The sequence below is a fragment of the Cydia strobilella genome, chromosome 19 (assembly GCF_947568885.1).
Source record: "Cydia strobilella chromosome 19, ilCydStro3.1, whole genome shotgun sequence".
In the NCBI taxonomy this organism is placed as follows: Eukaryota; Metazoa; Arthropoda; class Insecta; order Lepidoptera; family Tortricidae; genus Cydia; species Cydia strobilella.
The window spans coordinates 6,582,992-6,604,519 of record NC_086059.1 but is presented as its reverse complement, the minus strand read 5'-3'; the positions used below and the strand labels follow the sequence as shown (position 1 = coordinate 6,604,519).

Here is a 21,528-nt window from a genome sequence, read left to right as displayed (position 1 = left end):
ATTTCAACTATAGAGTATGAACATCTATGTTTATTTAAGCAATGTTCGATAACCAATGAATTTATCATTAAACTATGGCAGTTTGTATGTTTCATAAGCAGCGAACTCACCAGAAGTTTTGGTAAAAAATCTACATGCAGTCGTTGGTTTATTTTGTCTGTCCTGATGTAATTCACTTCTCTCTGAGGCAGGGCTCGGAACCGGTATTTTTTAAAAAGCCCGAAATAGCCCAATATTATGAATTTTTTTATGCTCATTACGTAGGACTGAATCATGTATTTAGGAAACAATTTAAAATGGAATTATAAACAAAAGAACGAAAAAGAACGTAATAATACCGGTATTTTTGTATGGAGCAAATACCGGTTTCCGACCCCTGCTCTGAGGTACCTACTTGTGGACATTAAATGGAGTGTATTAGTAGTACAACTGTCTCCCTGCATTTCATATTGTACCTACACATTTCTAAAGATCGCATTACTTCTAATGTGTTTGTCATGTTAAGTTAAGATATATGAAAACGCGTATTCTTGCACAGAAATACTTCAACCTGTAAATACATATTTTTTAAATTTTCGTCGTCAATTCCACTCGAGTCGCCTTCGTGTACATAAAAAGTATGAAAAGTTGAAAACCAACTGCCTAAAATGCAGAAACATATGTATTTATAGACGCAACTTTGATCGTTATTCACCCGTTTGTGACGATTTTTTCTTGAGTTTCAATACTTTAAATGACGTGATTTTAACTCGTAATTTTTAACCACGGAGCTATTTCCAACTATCTTGCCTTGATGCTAAGTTTAAAGTCAAGCGAAAGTTTTGCACCAGTTTGTGTTAAATGTGATCGTTAAGCAGGAAAAAAGTGCCTGATACCAGAATGTTGTCACGAACTAAATGTACGAGCTAATTACAAGTTCGTGGTAATTTTTCCAAAGACTTGAGTTTCTTGAAGTTTCACATAGGTACCCAACCAAATTAGGAAGGACATTGTTTCACTGAGGCGTTTGCCGCACACCCATTTTAAATCCTACCGCGAACCACGTTCGACGTGTTGCCCTCCTGTCACACTTACGTACGAATTTACAAGTGCGATAGAGTTCTCAGATAATTCAATGACAGTATATTGTTTTACGCTGTAAACGCAGCGGTAAGCGTATTGTCATTTTCACCTCAGCAGCTCGAACAAGCCTACTTTCGTCACTCCCTGGAGTGAGGAAAGTGCGACTTTCCTCACTTCAGGGAGTGAAACAATCTAGCTTTTTAATTTAGTGAAGGCCATGAACTTCATACTTTTATTACATTTTTTTTATGGTACGGTACGGTACGGTACGGTACGGTACGGTACGGTCCGGTCCGGTCCGGTCTCGTATTGCATCGTATCGTATCGTATCGTACATATTATAATACTTTTTGTTTCTGTTTATTCTGTGTAATTCGAAATACATTTTAACCTTTAATATGTTCTCACTACTGAGGTGAAAAATTATGTGTGCAACACGAGAGCAAAGTTATTTTACATCTCGTGTTTTTGAGTCCCTCGCTGCGCTCAAGATTCTACCTTAGAATCACTCGCTTCGCTCGTGATTCAATTTTAAAATCTTTCGCTTTCTCGGAACTAAAAATAAACATTCGCAAGAAAAACCAACTTTCCTCTCTTGTTGCACAAATAACTATTTCCCTACATTCCGTAAACGCGTGCGTTCAACGCTGCGTCTATTGCATAAAACAACTGCGCGCTTAAGTGTATCTATAGTCTAATCTAGCATCTAGCCATTCATTGCCGCCAATAAAAGCTAATAAAAGTCAATATTTCTACAGGGGAAAACCTGCGCGTACATTTCTCAATTAGCACCTTTTAGCGACGAAAATTATATTATCCTTGCCTGGGGGCATTTTCACTATATCTGTCTTATACAAAAATGTGCTCTGTTAAACTGTAACACCATAAATCACTCAGATTTTCCCTAAATTGATACGTTTTCGCTCCCTCGTTATCTATGCTCAAGCACGTTCGGAAATCAACTCTCCGCGGGCGGAGCATTTTGTATAGCCCTTATTTTGCAAGTGAGCTGGCAGTTTTCTGAACAAGAATGAAAAAGAGAGTTTAAAAGATTTTTTTTTAATTGGAAATACTTACGTTATGTCGGGTATGGAAACGCCCGCCCTTTTTGTTACGGCTTAATAATGTATAGGTATACTTTGCTCATGAAAAATGACTTGTTTAGTCTGCACAGAGCCATAATCTGATTTTCTGTCCATTTTTTAAGTTACAATTTTTAATATGTACTCGTATTAACACATCCAGCTGCATGGGGGAAAGTTTCTTGAGTGGCGACCAAGTATATAGGTATATTAGGTACCGATAAAAGGAGCCTTGTAAGGCCCCTAACCGGGTGGACGGTCAATATCGCAGAAAACAGTTGCATAAAGGCAGCACGCCACCACACTTCTGATAAAGTAAAGACGCCGATATTTATTTGGCATGATAACGTTTGATAGTTTAGTTTTAAATGCAACGATGTTTAATGCAGATTTCTGCAGGTTATTAAGGTATATACCTAAAGCTTCACGTGCCCGACAATCAACAACTTACAACTTTGCCGTTAATGCTGGGGAAAAACGGAGGTAATAACACACAGACGAGTGTTTTACTCCTAGTTTGAGATAGTTAATCGCAGTACCTATCGCCGGAAGCGATTGTTCTGAAACTACGTCGATTTGCCGAGGATAACTTTTATGCAAGTTGAGACATTCAATCCGATATACTAAGGTTACGAGACGAGCACTACCCCGCTAGTTTTAAATGCAGTTTCTATAAATATCTTACAAGGAAAGGTACCCAACTGTCCGGCTCGGCTCATAAGGCGCTACTGCCATGAAGATACGTTTAAGTAGAAATAAATCCTACCAATAATCGATAATACGGTACGGTACAGTTTGGCATGACATATCTAAACGTTTCAAAAGTTTTTTGTATGATATAATCCTTATACCTACGCTTTTAAGATACTTCCACCGTTTTCCGGCGTCGTTCCCCAATTCCCACGATCTCCGGTAAATAATTTAGTGGCGTGTCCGAATCGTCAATCATTTTAGGCCGGGTTCGGGTTTAGCTATATATAACTATTTGTCTCTAATTTTCAAATATTACACCGGACTTACTTTACAAAGAAGTAGGAACGCATCTATTACTCTACCAATAGACCGCCTTATAAATTTTATGATGAGATCCATGAACACCTGTATAATCCTGTCTTTAAAAAACCTGTACTGTATTTTATTCCATTGGAAAACCTCAATAGGAAAGTTTGTTCTACAGTTAGTTCGGTAGAGTAGATTCTAAAGACTATTCCTTATAGAAGTTATAGATATAGACACCTCAATCATTAATCATTATACCAACCGGTAGTTTACAAAAGACACAGCACAGACAGATGGATAATTATACGCGTCAAAAACATAACCCGGTGTTTTTAGTCGCGCAGTCTTGTCTAGTAAAAAGTATAATAGTAGCGGCGTAGAATACTGGAATGCTATAGCTGTACTGCTTCCACATCGTTGAACATTTAGTAAATGTCAGAACTTTTCGTTTGCCTTCGGTATCGTCAATGGATGGTTACCTATTAGTTAGCTTGTTCATTGTCACTATTAGATAAGTTGATAAGTACAATCACAGTTACGTATTCCGGGACATATCGATAGTAGCATGTCACTGCGGAGCGGAATATCAGAATGATGGCTGCAACGTTTTCATTAAGTAGACAATGGCCACCGCAGGCCGACGACGTCCGTTGATAGCTCTGAACAAAACGAGCGGAATGTTAGACCACAATCAGCATCTGTTTTGTACGTTGACACCTTCCAAAAGATACATGTAGGAAATAATATTGGTTTACGCACGCGTTATATTAAATGTAATTATAGTTTAAAACATTCGTTTGAACAAGTGGTCTTGTACGTACATTTGGGCCATTTGTGGACACGTGTGGGTTACGCGAATACAAGATATTTCGTTACTACTTACACAAAAATCAGGACTTGCGAACTAGTGTTAGGCCTGAATTACACTTGTAAGTTTTACTTACGTAAGTAGGGACAAAGCTATTTGCTAGAATGAGATAACGCTATTCATATCTTATTCTGTAGTAAAGCTGTGTCCCTACTTACGTAAGTAAAACTTACAAGTGTAATTCAGGCCTTACACCGGCTAACAGGTCGGTTTGTAACTACAAAATCGGTTTTAGAATATTGATCGAAATTTATTTTTTTATTACTTAAGTTCGGTTATGTTTTTATTACTCCATGACTCCGACTAATTGTTTTTTTCATTTGTTCTGTGGCGCTGGTACCTTTTTGCCTGAAATATCCTGAAACCACGCTAACCTGCTGTATGTTAGAATTTTATACTGTTGTACTTATTGCTCAAACAATTCTTTGATTTTGTATAATTATTATTATATTTATCTCCAAACCCTTGAGAAGGAAACCTCTGCTCACTCTTTTCCAGTAACCTTCCCAATTATATACTTACTCATAAAGTCATGTCAGAAATGAACCATTTTTCAACGCTGGAACATTTTCCAGCGGCTGTCAGTCCGTCTCTGCGGTATTGCTCATAATTAGTTTCTCCATCTCATCTATTCACTGCAAAGTAATTATAAAATTGAATTAATATAACGGAGTTACCGGGATTCAGGGCATTTAGTGTTACGTATTTAACGCGACGTTCTCTATTACATTAGTGACATCATTAATCCTATTTAGCTGGAATGGCTTCTGCTATAGGCTTGTCACTTTCAGCATTTGTTGAATGTGAATTTGCTCCTATTTGACTAAATGGCGGTGGTGGAATGTCAACCTTAGGAGTAGGAAAGCTGGAAATAATATGACCTCGTTTTTCTTCCACAACTGCAGGTACTTAATGTTTCAATAACAGCTAAGCCAACGTGGGCTTATATCGTTGGACACTTCGCCAAAGCTAAATTATAAATTATATTGTATTATTTACAGCAGTCATTACAATGTAAAAGCTATCGTAGCAATAATTTAGTTCTAGATTAACTCGTCAAGTCCTCTACGTCAATCAATTCAGATCGCTGCCAAGTCTACAGTAACTTAGTTAGGGGGTCTAAACATGTGATGATGACTGATGACTCAGTTACACAGTATGTTTTACAGTAGCTATGGCTGTCTTATCCCGCTTTAGCCAATACACTTTCACTTGTTGTGAATTATGTGTGGTGAAAAATTGTTAATTGTATGTAGTGCTCAAAAATAAAAACGAATTCTAATATTGTTTTAATAACAGTTTCCGTTATAGGTTTTTGTTCAATGCCAATTTGCGCAAATGCTCTCTACGGGCCAACGTTTAATACCCAATTACGCATATTGAATTGAAATTCAATACAATCTTCTAACACCAATAAGAATTGCAATTAACACAAGTCACTAAGAGTCTGACTCTAGTTCTAATTGTAAATGATTTTTGAATATGACGATGTACAATTACTACAAATAAAATATATTCTATTCTATTATATTCTATTCAACTCGATCCGACAAGAGACACACAGTTTATTACATTAGTCTACACGATTTGTAGTTTGCTTACAGAAATCAGTATTTGGTCTTATCGCAGTCAGTATGAGCCGAACAAATATAACGCTATGGCTAGGGTAGCTCTGGTCTCAGTGGCACTGGGAGCAAGTACCTTAAGACAGTTAAGACTACGATTATGACGAAATAAAAGTTATGTCATTGTGGACATTGTGGTTACTGATGTGCCGTCGGAAAGTTTCCAAAATTGCGTTATGTCCACTTGAAAATTTCGGAATATTCTCATATTTTTGTATAGGCATAGTTTTTTTTTTCCTTTGTTACCTGTGAAATTTCTGATAACTTATCCAACATTTTGGAAACTTTCCGGAACTTGCACATCTGTAATTGTGGTAGGTAGGTACTAAAGCAAAACACTTAATTAACCATTGATAGCTTATGTGCTTGCAATAAGGTTTACGAATTATCATGGACGTTACCCAGTCGTCAGGCCCTACTTGATACTACAGATACGAGTAGCATACATTTTAGATTCACTGACAGCTTGATGGATTACTTTCCTTGCGCTGTTTTCAGCGTATTCACTTTTCGTTCACGTTTTTTGTTTATGAAAGGTTCTCTGCGGACAGATTTGTTGTTAATTTAACGTATTGTTAATAATTCTAGCTAAATCTAATGAAATTTATTGATCGTTAGACAAACGAAAACCGTATTTACTTGAATTGATATGCAACACGGGTTGCAAAATATGAAATGCTTATAAAATTTTAACTGAAGGTGATATTCGGATGGCATCTGCACCTATCACTTTCAATGATGAAATAAGTGACAGATTGAACGTTCTAATCGCGGCAATAATGCGACATCGAAAGTCACTCAAGGAAATTAACAGCGACTGTGCCCGCGACAACGCCGCATCAGAGATGCCGCTACCGTACTAAAGATGCAGTTGCCACCCCCGTATGGCACCTTTACTTTATAGCACAAGCGTAATAAATCCCACTTTATTTAATGACACAAAATGTGATATTATTTTTGTTGCGGAGTGGCGAGCGGTTTCAGACTCCTTTCAAAGACTTGTGGCAAAAGTGACCGGAGAATTTACGGTCTTTACCTGAAAATTTATTATAATCAAAAATTACAAAATAAAGATTTTCCAAGATACAATAATCAATAACCTAACCTAATAAAATTAATCCACATAAAAATAAACCATTCATTAACATAATTAAATACCAAATACAAATCTATAAGATCATCTATAGGGATAAGTTCGCCTTTGTACTTCCATTACTGTAATTTATTTTTGTAAACCTGTGTTGCGTACAATAAAGTGATTACTACTACTACTACTACTATTATTATAGGAAATTAAAATAAAAAACAAGTCAACTAAAGCACAATACACTAATTAGTCAAAATAATAATAAGATTAAAACAAATCTAAACTACACCCCCCTGAATCGTAATTATTCCCGCTGCCGCTGAGGTTACTGCTGCTGTTGTGAAATACTTCATGTGACGTTTAAAGTTAACGCCGTAAGACGCCGTACTAACGATAATTAATTGCTTCCAGTCATTAGACTGAATAAATCATTTAGAGAACTAAGTAACATCTATTATTTAATATGTGTTATGTTATAACATGAATATAAAACTAAAACTAACTAAAATTAAAATAACTGAAGCTAAAAATTAAAAATACCTATCAAAATTTTGTGCCCTTGGTAGGGTGCCCATCACGCAGGCAGCGTTCCCGCGCTGCGATGCGATTGCAATTCTCTGTGCGAGAAAGCTGCCCGCGCGGGGGTCGCCTGTTGCCTCCTTTATCCGTTTGCCAAGCGCCTTGTGGAGCATCGGTGCGCCTCTGCCCCACGAACCAAGTGTCTCGACGCCAAACGCGTCGAATTCGTATTGAGCGCCGAGACAACTGTATTTGGCTACCTTTTGACGCTCCCAAATGTGTCCGCAGCCGCGCCAGCACGCCTGCTGGTCTGGGTCGTAGGACGCCGCTAGCCTGTTAGCGCAAGTGGCGTCCCATATACCATCGCACGACCCATCTTCCAGGGAATCAACGTCATCCCGTCAGGGCGCTTACCGTCGTTCCGCCCTATTTAGGGAAAAATAAATAAATAATTTTATGTAAGAGATGTAAACTCAAGAGCTATGAAAACGGATGACTTTACACAAAATTTGAACAAAAAGTGACCCGTTTTCGTTGTTCTGAAGTGTACCTAAAAGGCAGCTTTTTTCTTTCGAACAGCTGTCTGCAGAATTGTTTGGCATATTGCCGGAACCGATCAAGTGACCTTTATTAGGTTCCCGGGACGTGAAATAACGTGTTTCAGCTATATTTTTAGTTCAACGGAGCTGTCATTTTCCTCAGTGTTCCGCCTGTAACGCAATGAAATGGAAATCTGAGAAAAGTTGGAATTCGTAAGCAGTGCGCTTTTGAAATTGTCAAAACGAATCCATCAGCATGAAATTGTATGAAGAACCTGCGTACGACGTGACGTCTTATTTTTATATTGTAACATCCTTATATATCTATAATTTAATTATATAAGTAGTACTTAACTAGAGTTAAATATATTTTCTTAAATCAGAATAATAATAGGTACAAATGTCATTTCTAAATTAAACGCTTAACTATAAAATTGAGACGATGATTTAATACCACAATTAATGACACAATTCGTATACAGCCAATTCATTAAATTCGAATCCAACACCCGGATGAAGCTTGTTGTTGTTGTTTAAAGGTACAAAAACAATTAAATCATACGCCGAAATACCATCGGCATGCGTGGGTTTGCCCGAGGCTCTTGTACAGTCGCCATTAGATATATCGAAGCGGCCAAGGTGATGCTCACAAAATCTGAACACGCCTCTATTGTGAAGACGTTATGGCGACTGTACCATCAACTACAGAACGATCACAAAAACTTAACAACTGTTTTGTATTAGTTTGGTGGTTGAAAAAAGTTTTGATCTTTTAATTAGTTCTAAGTATAAAATTTGTTTGTTTTGTTGAAGCTTATGAAAAAGAACAGACAAAAAGTAATACAAAAAATATGAAATAATGACATACATAACTCAATCAATACTAATTTAAAAAAAATGCATATATCGATTAAAAAAAAAACCTTTTTATGCGTCTTGGCGTCAGCACTATCGTGCCCCTAGATGCCATGTAGGTAACGTATAATTAAGTTATTTGCTTAATAATATGGTATTATCTAAGTGTTGTTTTATTTTTAAATAAATTTTATTAGAATGTAGGTAATGTCTTGACCTCATAACCCGACAATGAGGTACCCTAGTCATAAAACTAAGTTACCGATGGAATGTGCAACTTTTGTACCAATACACATGATTATTTTAAGTGTCTACTGTTTCTGAATAAAATAAAATTTCGTCAATTTCGACTTGATTTACAAAATCTATCTATCTTCTATATATATAAAGGCACGTGTCCTGACTGATTGACTGACTGACTGAATCATCAACGCAGAGCCGAAACTACAAAAGCTAGAAAATCCACGCGTACGAAGTCGCGGGCAACAGCTAGTCATTGATATCTCGGAATAGTCGGAATCTATAAGCGACAATGTGGTACCTTTTTTGATTGAGAAAGACACGTATAACTGTTCTATGCAAATAAATTCTTTGAATCATTCATATGTCGGAGGAGTCCAATTGCTTCGTCATTAGTTTCTCTGATAAATTCTAGTTGAATTGTTTTATGTTTTATTTTCTGTATGGTCGAATGTTTATTTAGCGATTAATCTTATTTAGAATACAGTTCGATCCCCTATTGTATTAAATAATTCGTATTATCAGATATTTTTCCATGTCCCCATGGACAGGAGTTTAGTGCCGTAAGTACCAGGACAGCAGAGCCGTGAGGAGGCTCGAGGCCAGTCCCGCCGCGGCCGTCGCGAGCGGCGGGTACGCGCGGAGGCTACCCCTATACGAACATATCGGCTATGTGAAGGGATCGAAAGTCACACGTAATGCTACGTATACTTTTCCTGGCTAGTGTTTTTTGAGAAATATCTGGTTTTTTTATGTTTTGTTTAACTAAATACCGTCTTGTTGCAAAATTGCATGGACATTTTATGAATGGATGCATAAAGTGTTCACGGACTATTCAAGTAGGCTGTATATCTACGCGCGGAGGCTAACCCTATATCCATACATATCCTATCGGCTACATATGAAGTGATCGAAAGTGCCAAAGTAATATTCAGATCAGTGCGGTTTCACTCACTATTATTTTTAGTCGCTTTTGGCGACATGTTTCGGATTCTTCTAAAAATAATAGTGAGTGAAACCGTACTGATCTAAATATTTTGAAATATGTCTCACGATAGTTTAATTTCGATTATTGCCAAAGTAATCTTTATTTTACTACGCATCCTATCAAGTGCGTGTACTTTGATTGACTGATTCAGATAAAATATAGTTGTCTTTGCTAGTGTTGATCTGACAGTGTACTTATTTTTTTCCTTAAGGCTGATTTAGGCACGGTGTATTTATTTTTCCGCTTCTATTAAAAAAAATTGGGTTATGTATGGGAACAATGCATAACTGCCTCCACTATATTAAATACTACACGGAGCTACGCACGGAGGCTAACCCATCTAAGTACCTATATCGGCTACGTGTAAAAGAATCGAAAGTGTCAATAAAAGTAATCTCTACCATGTCACTGCGGTCCTGATTTCGGTGGAGATAATCTACTGATGTGGCCGTCTCGGTATTTTATGTTAACGCTGATTTTATGAGCGAAGAATATGTGTTATACTTATAAAACAAAAAACTTAGTTTATAGGAATTTTGTAAAAATTCAGTGAAACTGACCAATATTTGTAAATACTAAATCTCAGCTATTAAGTATGTAGGTAATAAGTTGGTTGCTGTTTGGTCTCAAGCACGAGTATTGAAATGGTTGATAAATATGATTCTAATTTCGACATAAATAAAAAATTGTCTGAGTAGTCTAGGAAGGAAGCAGTCTAATTAATCGAATAACAAAATTGTATAATACCTAATACATGAACAGATATATATAATGATAAGTATTATTTCGGCGCCTCGGCGCCTGCTTTTATGCGGTATCTTACGAATTTAAGTAAGTCCTAAAACGCCTATGAATAATATATTCTATCTAGTTCTCAATTCGACGAGATTTTTTTATTTAATCGATAGGTAACTAAACGCCCCAATTTACGCTCCTTGATGGATGATCGTTTTCGATAGGCTAATTTAAATGATATCGCCAACTCGGTTACGCCGCACCCGCAAAAAAGATGACAAGACCACGTTATTACAAACATTTGTTCCGAGTAGGCAGTGTTTAAGCGAGTATAAAACCTTCTTGTGAAAAACATCGTCAATATCGTATTTAAGGCAAAGGAAAATCTTACTCTGATACGATATCCTGATACCCTGAATCCACTGAAGTCGCTTGTAATTACGTCCTGTTTAGTACAATGCCGAATGAGTTATGTAAAAACAAAGCTTTGTGAAAAAGAGCGCAATATCCAGGCAGATGCTTGGCAGTACTGTTCTTTTTCTGTGTGTAATGGAATGGCTATTTGATAAGATGTAGGCGTGTGTGCTCGTTCACTCTAGGAAGGGTTAATGTAGTGTCAAGGGCAGAAAGCTTGTGATTTATTACGACCGCAGCGCAAGCCAAGCGACTCTTGTATAATGTCCTAGCTCTACAATTAGTACATCGTATTAGTATATTAGCACTTTACCCGAGTTACCCTTACTTGTATTATTTCTTGTCACAATCGAGTACCTACCGGGGCTTATGGGTCGCGCAACCGAGTTTATCGTAGATACCTCTGTGTACGCAAGAGTTAGGTGGCTTGTTTCGTTAGATTTCCAGTCGCAGTGTACTTTGTACGTAAATTCAAACATAAATATTAAAAACTCGTTTTAATTTGTGAATTCACTAAGGTAGGCTAGTGGTAATGGACATAATCCCAGTACATGTCATCTTTAAACTTACAAATACAGGTGACAACAGGGTGTCAGGGTGGGTAGGGGGGCAATAGCATAACGAGTACTGCGACCTTTACCTTACGGGGCAAATGACATACGAGTTACCCACGATTCATGTTGATGGTACTCGTGCGATTTCGTCCAACGTCTCTGTCAAGTTGATTTGTCATGCCATTTGTACCAGTGAATTCCAGGTTTTATTTAATATCATTTTGAGCTTATATAAGAATACAGTAATGTTACGCGTACTCGTAACTTCCCGCAATACCTTCCGTGTTTGGGGTTTGATAATTATCACGGTAACTAGAACGTGTTAAATAGGAACGGCGGCGTGTGGGACTTTGCTAAATATCAACAGGAGAGATGTGTTTTGCTGTGACACAGACATAATTTTTATTAGGCTTAAGCATAAATAGCATAATTTACATACATAACTGTATTAATTACACACTAACAAATATAATAAAAAAAAATTGCGAATGTCTGTTTATCAACAAGTATTTTTAAAGGATTTTTATGTAGGTATTGGTAACTAATTCACGTTGACGTTGACTAATATCTGAAACCGAATCTAGTACCAGACCAGATATATCGATAAATATACATGGGTTGAAACCACCAAAGTCCCAGTTTGGTACATTAGCGAACTTTCAAAGTTCTAAAAAGCCTATTGTGATAAACGATCGATGCTAAAGTAACTTGGATTAAGTATTTTGTATCTTAACTGAAAGTCCGCCAAGTTTCGACTTGAGTTAGCGGGTCGACTTGATGGATTGCTGAAAACTGCTCGCTTGCTTTTATCTTTTAATTGGTCTGACATCACCGGATACAGTTTGTTTTAGAAAAACATTTTCATTACACCGCAATTACGCCTGTTAATTTTAGATTCAGTATTAGGTTCAAGTCTTCAAACCTTTCGGTATTTACTGGCACCAAATACCTACACCAGAAATACATTAATTCATTAAGAGGAAAGGGGACGGGCGCGGGCACATAGTCCCAATTTTCCTCTTTGGACATTATGGAAAATATTTTTACATAATTTGATGTATATCAACCATTGTATGCCCCTACGTTTGACCATAGAGTAACTTATACTAGAGCGGTACTGTCATAGTAAATTTTGTAACCCCAGTAAATTCACTGCCATCTGTCGACACACGGTAAGTGACGAAGGGGTCAGGGGGGGGTACTGGCCTCATGATAGTTTTTTTTTTGCCATATGAATAAAAAAATGACAGGTTAACTACATAAGCAGGTACGCGCTACCATAGAGTAACTTATACTAGAGCGGTACTGTCATAGTAAATTTTGTAACCCCAGTAAATTCACTGCCATCTGTCGACACACTTTAAAACTAAATACAATAAAATGTATTTAAATATAGATAAATGATTTTTTTATTTGCATTAATTATTTTTATGATTTTGACCTATGTTCTTTCACTGATGTGCGTTAAAATTGTTAAATAACAAACGAAACCGTCAACGCCATCTATACGACTGTAGGCCAAAACTAGTACCGCCCTCTGAACGAGAATCAAATTTTCTTGATTTTGGAGGCACGTTTTTTCCTTAGACTGTATCCATCTATTACGGAGTTATATCTATCTTTGGTTTGACTGTTTTAGATTTTTTGATTACTGTAAAAATTAGGAGCCAAAAACAGTTTTTATACAAATTTTTAAATGCTCCTAACAGTCCTAACTCTTATAAGAAGTAATTAAAATTAAAAATAAAAAATCAAACGTAGGGGCATATACAACAAATTGTGTCAAAATATTTTCAATAATGTTAATATCCAGAGAGGATAATGAGGACTACGTTTGTATGAAAAGGCGATTTCACGCGGGTCCTCCACTTTCGTCTTAAGAATAATTTGAAGACTTGAAATTTGTCAGACATTAGAGGGTGTTATAAATATATTCCATACAATATGTCTGAAGTTAAATAGTCACATGTCCGATCCGATATCAGCCTATAAGATATATCTTATTATCGTACCTCAAAAGCACTACATGTTATTTATTTTTAACGTAGATTTGATCTGATGCTCTGATCTCTGATACCTACGTTACTTGCACCACAGCTTGCACTCGTTCGCACCTGCCTATGCGAAGCCAAGATTGCTACGCGTGACACTTTATAATCTGCTTGCATGTTAAACTTATTTGGCTATCACTGAATTCAGGCCCAGCCTCTAAAGCGAGGACAATTAGATTATTCCGTTCACATTGGACATGTCCACAAGTGCTTATCGCCTAGCAATATAGACTTGTGTGTATGCAGTAAGTAACCCTTAGTATGCTTGCTGTTAGATAGGTTATCGTTGCGGATATACTGTTTTCTAACAATATGACGTCTCATCTAATATAACTCAAAAACATTTCGTCTGTGAATCCGTACTTAGTATAACAAAAATAAAACGTTTATTGTTTGGCAACAATAGACTAACATACAAACAATAATTTTGTCGTCATAAGCATAACAGTTTTTTGCTGTCACCTGTTCTGATGTAGGATTCGGCAGATTCCCAGGAAATGGCGCGATCGCAACTGGAACTCACTGGAGCACTCTCAGCTTGTAACGGGTCTTCTTGCGAACATATTCCACCACGTCGTCTGCCGTGGCGGAAACATGCAGACGCGATACGTCTAACGCCTTATTCGGCGTGGCAGCCCGCAGACCTGAAGTAACACCCACGTGACCCTCTGTTTTGTACAATACGAGTACCTACGTAAACTCACCTTTAATAAGAATGGACAATCCAGAAGACTTGCCTGGGTGCAAAGTGGAACCATTTTTAATATTAAACTGAAATTTCCTTCAATACGACCTCTTTTATAAAACCAACCTCTTTTAAAAGCCATTGCAAACCAACCAAATCTGGAAAAACCTGGATACTCTTCACCATTTCAATAAACATATTCAATTTTAATTTTAACGAGAACCCCAGGTATGATAGTAGGTATAATATGGTAATTGATAACGCTGCGCAGAATTCATTTTTTTTTATCAGTAGCAATCATGCCGCACCCTTATCAATATTTATATCGCTCCTTATGCAAATAGAGATAACCCCTTTACCATCTCATAGCATTAGCGTGGAAGATACAAACATTACAAACTAACAACAGTACCGGTATAAGCCTCAGCGTTGCTTGATCGCCTGTCACATATCCAATTTACTTCGTATCTATGAAGTACAAGTTTCACTTACGTTCGAGATTGTACACAGTGTTTAGTTGTGTTTAGCTATGTGAAAGTATATGTTACTACGTTTACATTAAAGACAGTCAGTGCCAAAAGTGTACAGTTTAAATTGATGTCGTACGCGCGGATTTGTATGTTGGTGGACTTGGTGGATGCCACCATTCAACCCATTTTAACTCCCTAGGGGAGGGAGCGTTTTTAGGAATAAATTTCTAATAACGCTGAAATCACTTTTCTTGTTTTCTATTATTGTGTCTTTTTACGACATTTCAAGTTAACTTTTTATAAAAACTTTCGTTCCCGATGCAAACTTTCAACCCTTTTTCACCAACCTATGGAATGAATTTTCAAAAACGGTGATATCAGTTTTCGTCTATTTTAATATAATGCCCTTTTACCAAGTTTCAACTTCAATCCCCTTTTAACCCTTTATATATATACATATATATATATGTATAACTGAGTTAGGAAGTGACTGCGAGTTAAATCAACTTAAATCCTTTTAACCTAATTTGGAATCTGTCTAGGTATATAAATCTCGTCTGTTTTTCACCGTAAAAATGTTTACTAAGATTCATATAAAATTGTATTAATGGTATAGGTAAAATGCCTACCTTAGATACGTGTCACTGTTGCCTACCTGAAGGATAAAAGACATGATGAATGGTGCGAATGAATAATAAATCAAAGAATATTTTTTTTTAACAATATAACGTTTTAGATGTTTTGGTAGATTTCGTCGTTATCATCCATCCGCACCTTTCATAACACTGAGTTAATAAGTATCATGATTGTAGAGAGGATATTCCAATTAGACCAGAAAATTTCAGTATAAACCACCAGACATTCCAACGTCACGTGCTTTAAATGTCGCCCTCCGACCATCAACGCATTTTTATAAAATTCAATGAAACCATTATCGTTTTATTCCCAACCGCCAAGGCCAAGGGAACAATGAGTGATTAGAAATAATTGCGAATGATAAAGAACAAAGTAATTCACGCAGGAGGGCCGGGAACAAATGGCGGCCCTAGATCAACCACTTGTGATTTATCGGAGAAATTCGGTGATGTCTTTATTTTTTCCGTACGTGGGCATCGGGAAAATTAATATGCTCTTTATTGATAGCGTTCAAGCTTACTTTTGTTCGTTACGGCGGGTAACAGGTATTCATCGTTGTTATACAATAGCTTGATTTTTAGTTCTGATAAATGATATGTGTTTGAATTAATGTATTGTATTCAGAAATTACGTTTTTCCCGTTTAAAACCACATAATTTTACGTCTGAATCGTGGGCGCGACAAATAAGTTCCGAAGTTCTTTGGACCAAACTCTTCCTTAACTACACGAACGCATTTGCCCCATAGCAAAGCTATTTTAGCAATAATAAATAACCTTATCTGCTATCTAGGTTGTTGTTTTAGCTAACCTTTTTGTGTTACACGTAACATTCAGTGTCATCACCTAAGTACATATAGCGGTGTGACCTATGTTTACTTATGTTTCTACGTCGCAAGTAAATGTTTACTTTGCGCATAACATATTATTGATACGGATACACGTGGCTTGTTTATTAAACGAGTCTATAACAGCTCAATCTTTTTTAGTATCTAAAAGAAAAACACATAACGAGTTGGACATAGACATACGTCATTTTCAATCTATAAGCCCCAGGGTTCCTATAACCGATATGTAATGCTAGGAATTACTAATAAGTAACGGCGTAAGCACGGAAGTGCATTCAAGGTCTCATGCAGCCCACTATCATTATACCTACTTATCAGGTCCCTTAATGATATGCTGAAAATGCAGTGAAAGGAACGCAAGACGCACATATAACTGCAGTAGACACCTAATTAATTATCTACGCAGTTTCTCAGATTTATTAAAAAATAAATCCAAAACGAAATGAAATCGTTTAATTCTCATTATATATTTGACTGACAGACGTTCCAAATCTTACGAAAAAGATTTGATTTTTATTTATTCGTTGAACAATCACAGGATAACTAATAGGAACAATGTTGAATTTTCTTCCCTAACCGCCGAACGACTAAATCCAAAAACGATTGAAAAGGTGGAAAATTAAAATCGAGAAATCAAAAGATTTGATTGCGTAAGGAGACGATTAGAAATTCGCAATATAAAAGCACAAAAAGGTTAGTTGGCAAGTTACATTTATAAATATAAATTTTGTAACGTGGTTTATTGGTTCACATTCTTACGTATCATTAAGAGTTCAAGTTTCAAGTTTTAGTTCTATATAAATGATGATTATATGCTGTTTTTTTATTAAATTGATAAACAAAAATACCTATATAATAATATTTTATTATTGTAGTCTCAACTCATTTAAAACTTAACTTACGATTTCGTCATGTTGTTTACAATGCTTACAGTAGATGGGTACAGTAAAATTTTCGAACATTGTTTTTTATTCATCAACATGCTGTGATAAAACCTAATTGAAAAATGTTGGAATAACCATTCTAAAATAGAAATAAAGTAATAAAAGTCATCTAGCTCTTTCTAACGAGACTTCAGGGCTTTCTGGCATTTCGTGGCGTTGTTTTGTGTAAACAGCCATTTTTAATTCAGAGGCTGGCGAAGGTTGGGGTTAGCTGTCGACGTTGTGAAAACTTACCCAATACAACACTGGGAATGATTTCTCTTTTAATTTAACCTTTTCTGATAAGGAATGAAATAAGCTCCGTACCTACTTTATTAATTAAAAAGAGTAGAAGCTTTAACGTTTTAAACAGGTTATTTTCTTTGAAAGGAGTAGCATTTCAATTTCTAAGACCCTGCCCCCGATTTACATTAAATATACCGATATTTTTTCTGTATTCTAAGCCGTCGAATTTCATAATAACATGAAACAGTATGGCTACGACAGCGTTGAAAATTTAATTACGATTTCTCAAAAACAAAGTTTAAATCGCATACCTATATCACTTAGGTATGCGGATTAACTTTCTTCTTTGTGTTTAAGAAGACTTGGCAGAGTGATTATTTTCTATGTAATATAATGTGGCTTTAGCCAATGTCTTCCTTGAAAATATCAATAAAATTACAATTAATTGTGATGGGCTGGGAATGCTGGAATTGAAGTGAGACTCATGTTAAGGACAGTGACAGTGATCACGGTGCATTATGGAAATTCTACGCTTCACCCTGGTGCCGCTCGCACTCACCTTCGGACTGACTTATTTTAATGTCAAGAAGTGAGTTAATCACTCTACCATCATTTAAACATATCATATCATCAGTCATCTCATCAGCATCTTGTTATTTTAGTGAGAAAATAAGGTCAAACATCTTTTTACACTTTTAATGATTTTACATCAGAATAAGTCATTACAAGGAGAAGGATCATCACAATATAGTGATTTCAGTCAACTTTACTTTATAGTAGTTTGACTTTTCATATAGAATAGCTGTACTTCTAATTAATAGTCGTTTCTCTTGTCCACAGGAACGCTTACAGTAGAAGAGGTGTACAAGGACAGAGACCAGTTCGCGGGGCTGGTGCGCGAGGTGGCGGCGCCCGACGTCGGCCGGATGGGCATCGAGATCCTGTCGTTCACGATCAAGGACGTGTACGATGACGTCCAGTACTTGCAGAGCTTGGGCAAGGCGCAGACGGCGGCGGTGAAGCGCGATGCGGACGTTGGCGTTGCGCAGGCCAATAGGGACGCTGGAATCAGGGTGGGTAGCGCCAAAGATAGATATAACTCCGTAATAGATGGATACAGTCTAAGGAAAAAACGTGCCTCGAAAATCAAGAAAATTTGATTCTCGATCAGAGGGCGCTACTAGCTTTGGCCTACTGTCGTATAGATGGCGTTGACAGTTTCGTTTGTTATTTAACAATTTTAACGCATGTCAGTGAAAGAACATGGGTCAAAATCATAAAAATAATTAATGCAAATAAAAAAATCATTTTAATTTAATTCTAATTAATGATAATACCTATTATACATTTTTAAATTTTAATTTTTAAACATATTTTAGTGACATTGATATTAATTTTATTGAATTTTGTTTTTATTGTATTTTGTTTGATTTAATTTCACTTCTTTTCAATTTTTTTATTAATTAATTTATTATTAAGTTTATTGACATTCGTTATATAGTGTATAATACTAACCATATATTTAAGCTTTATGTGTACTAACAACAATGATCTCAGTTGGTCTATGAATAAAATTAAATTAAATTAAATTAAATTAAATTTATCCATATTTAAATACATTTTATTGTATTTTTATAAATCTTCATTTTTAGTTTTAAAGTGTGTCGACAGATGGCAGTGAATTTACTGGGGTTACAAAATTTACTATGACAGTACCGCTCTAGTATAAGTTACTCTATGGTAGCGCGTACCTGCTTATGTAGTTAACCTGTCATTTTTTTATTCATATGGCAAAAAAAACTATCATGAGGCCAGTACCCCCCCCCCCCTGACCCCTTCGTCAATTACCGTAAGTTGTAAGTCATGAAGAACGTACTACAACCGAATAGGTAATACGAATACGAGACCAGTCACAAAATAATAAAATAATGTTTATAAATGCATATCAAAAATGTAATGTTTGTGACTTTTTTAACGTGCTATTTGGTATGTGTTCAGGAAGCTGAGTGCGAGAAGAGTGCCATGGACGTGAAATACTCGATGGACACCAGGATAGAGGACAACACCAGGATGTTCAAGCTACAGAAGGCGCAGTTCGACCAGGAAGTCAACACAGCTGTAAGTGGATATTTCTTGCATAAAACAGAAAATGTTCTTGACAATAAAGCTACTTCCTACCTTTGTAGGCTGTTCAGAAAAAAAGAATAAAATGAAAAGAAAATAATATGCAACGCAACTCAAGTGACCCTGATATTTAAGTTATTTAACACATATGGGCATGCCTTTTATCATTATTCTTGCGTGTTTGGCAACAAATTTAACTCTGGTTTTATCTTTATATTGCAGAAAGCCGAAGCAGCTTTAGCGTACGAGTTGCAAGCCGCGAAGATTAAACAGAAAATTCGTAACGAAGAAATTCAGATCGAAATTGTGGAGCGCCGTAAACAAATCGAGGTATGTTAGTCCGTTCGTAGATGCAAAACTTATACCTTTTGATCTCGAAAAGAAACAAACTAGCGGAGAAACAAACAAGCGGAAGATAGCATCCAAAACAAATATAAAAAAGACCGGTTGTTTGCTTACCCAGTTGTCATAGGAAAACTGGGTTATTTAAAATTTCCAATAATAAAAAGGTTACTGTGTCACTCCCAAGTATGTCTTCTGGCAAAAAAATAGTACTACCTACTCTTATACTATACCTACGTGTGCATGAATGCATCGGGTTGACAGTGAGGAGCCTAATCGTCATATGAGAATCCTCGAATGATCGGCAAAGCAACGTTAGTATATCAGATTCCTCAGGTTGCTAACACGTTCAGACTATACCACTTACCAACTTGATGTTACCATCGTAGTATTAAAATTGCGCCAATGCTGTTTGTGGGTTACAGGTGGAGCAGATGGAGATCCTCCGTCGCGAGGAGGAGCTGGCATCTACGGTGCGTCTGCCCGCTGAGGCCGAGGCCTACCGCCTACAGGCCATCGCCGAGGGCAAGCGGTGAGTTTACCCGCTTATTCAAACAGTTCACCATTATCATGTAGGTACTTAACCTCAAAAAATGGCAAAAAATATCTTATGTAATCATAATGAATGAATTTCGCCAAATATCTTTGCTGCAAAAATTAACTACTTCCTTAGGGTCTGGTGGGGTAAATATAAGACACGGGTAAAAATAAGACTAAGTTTTTAACACTCAAAAACTTATTCTACTTCATTCCTATTCCATTAAAAAGAAGCCTTGTGTGTAGACTTATTTTTAAATGGAATAGGAATGAAATATAATAAGTTTTTGAGTGTTAAAGATGTTGTCGCCGCGAGATGGCAGCACTTGGTGACGTCGGTTGACGTCACATCCGAGCAGCGAGCAGTGGGGCCGACGGTTTCTCACGCCACCAAGTTGCGATGGAAGGGAGAAGACGGGCGCGCCTCACTTTTGTACTTGACTTCGAGCGAGGAGGTTGTCTTGATAATTGTTAATATTAATTGTACTTTCATTGGTTCAAGTTAATTATACTGATTATTTATTGCGACCCTTGGCTTTCATTTAATAAAAAACTTCAGTCTTATTTTTAACCCGTGTCTTATAATTACCCTACCTGACCCTACATTTTACTTATTTTGTTTTCAGAACCCAAACGGTGGAAGGCGCAAAAGCCGACGCCGAGCGTATTAAGGTTCTCGGTCTGGCCGAGGCTCTGGCCATCGGAGACGTCGGCAAGGCCGACGCCGAGCGCATGCTGGCCAAGGCCAAGGTGTACAAACAGTACGGAGACGCCGCGCTCATGGCACTGGTCCTCGAGGCCCTGCCTAAGGTAAGAACATGATGTTCACCTGATCAAAAAGCTCATCATCTACGTAGCTTTAAACAACGAAAGTCCTAGATGAGAACCTTGCGGTACACTCGAGAAGATCAATTTAGTATAAATATTGGCTACTAACCATTAATTTCTGGTGCCCAGATGAGGATGGTATATCACAAGAGCTCTTTTACGAGCTCCAGAGCTAACCAGAGCGGCATCCGTCTCGGTACTACTGTTGCTTATATATTAATAATGGATCGTCCACCTTATCAGACGCTCGACCGTTGTCGTTTTACTTGGGTT

At 36.9% G+C, this 21,528-nt stretch overlaps 1 protein-coding gene across 6 annotated transcripts in view; it reads left to right on the top strand.

The window, feature by feature from the left end:
- Positions 1-21,528, top strand: part of LOC134750242 (flotillin-2) — a 470,025-nt gene that overhangs the window by 305,377 nt on the left and 143,120 nt on the right. For 5 of the 6 annotated variants that reach the window (XR_010128552.1, XR_010128550.1, XR_010128553.1 and 2 more), the window contains 5 exons: positions 18,265-18,497; positions 19,423-19,542; positions 19,771-19,878; positions 20,316-20,422; positions 21,054-21,237. Coding sequence is in view for 1 of the 6 variants with exons in the window: in XM_063685392.1 (XP_063541462.1) it covers positions 18,265-18,497; positions 19,423-19,542; positions 19,771-19,878; positions 20,316-20,422; positions 21,054-21,237 (752 nt within the window). In the remaining 5 variants the exon portion in view is untranslated. Of the gene's footprint in view, positions 1-17,860; positions 18,014-18,264; positions 18,498-19,422; positions 19,543-19,770; positions 19,879-20,315; positions 20,423-21,053; positions 21,238-21,528 lie in introns of those variants that run through there. The other variant, XR_010128554.1, reaches the window with a different exon arrangement.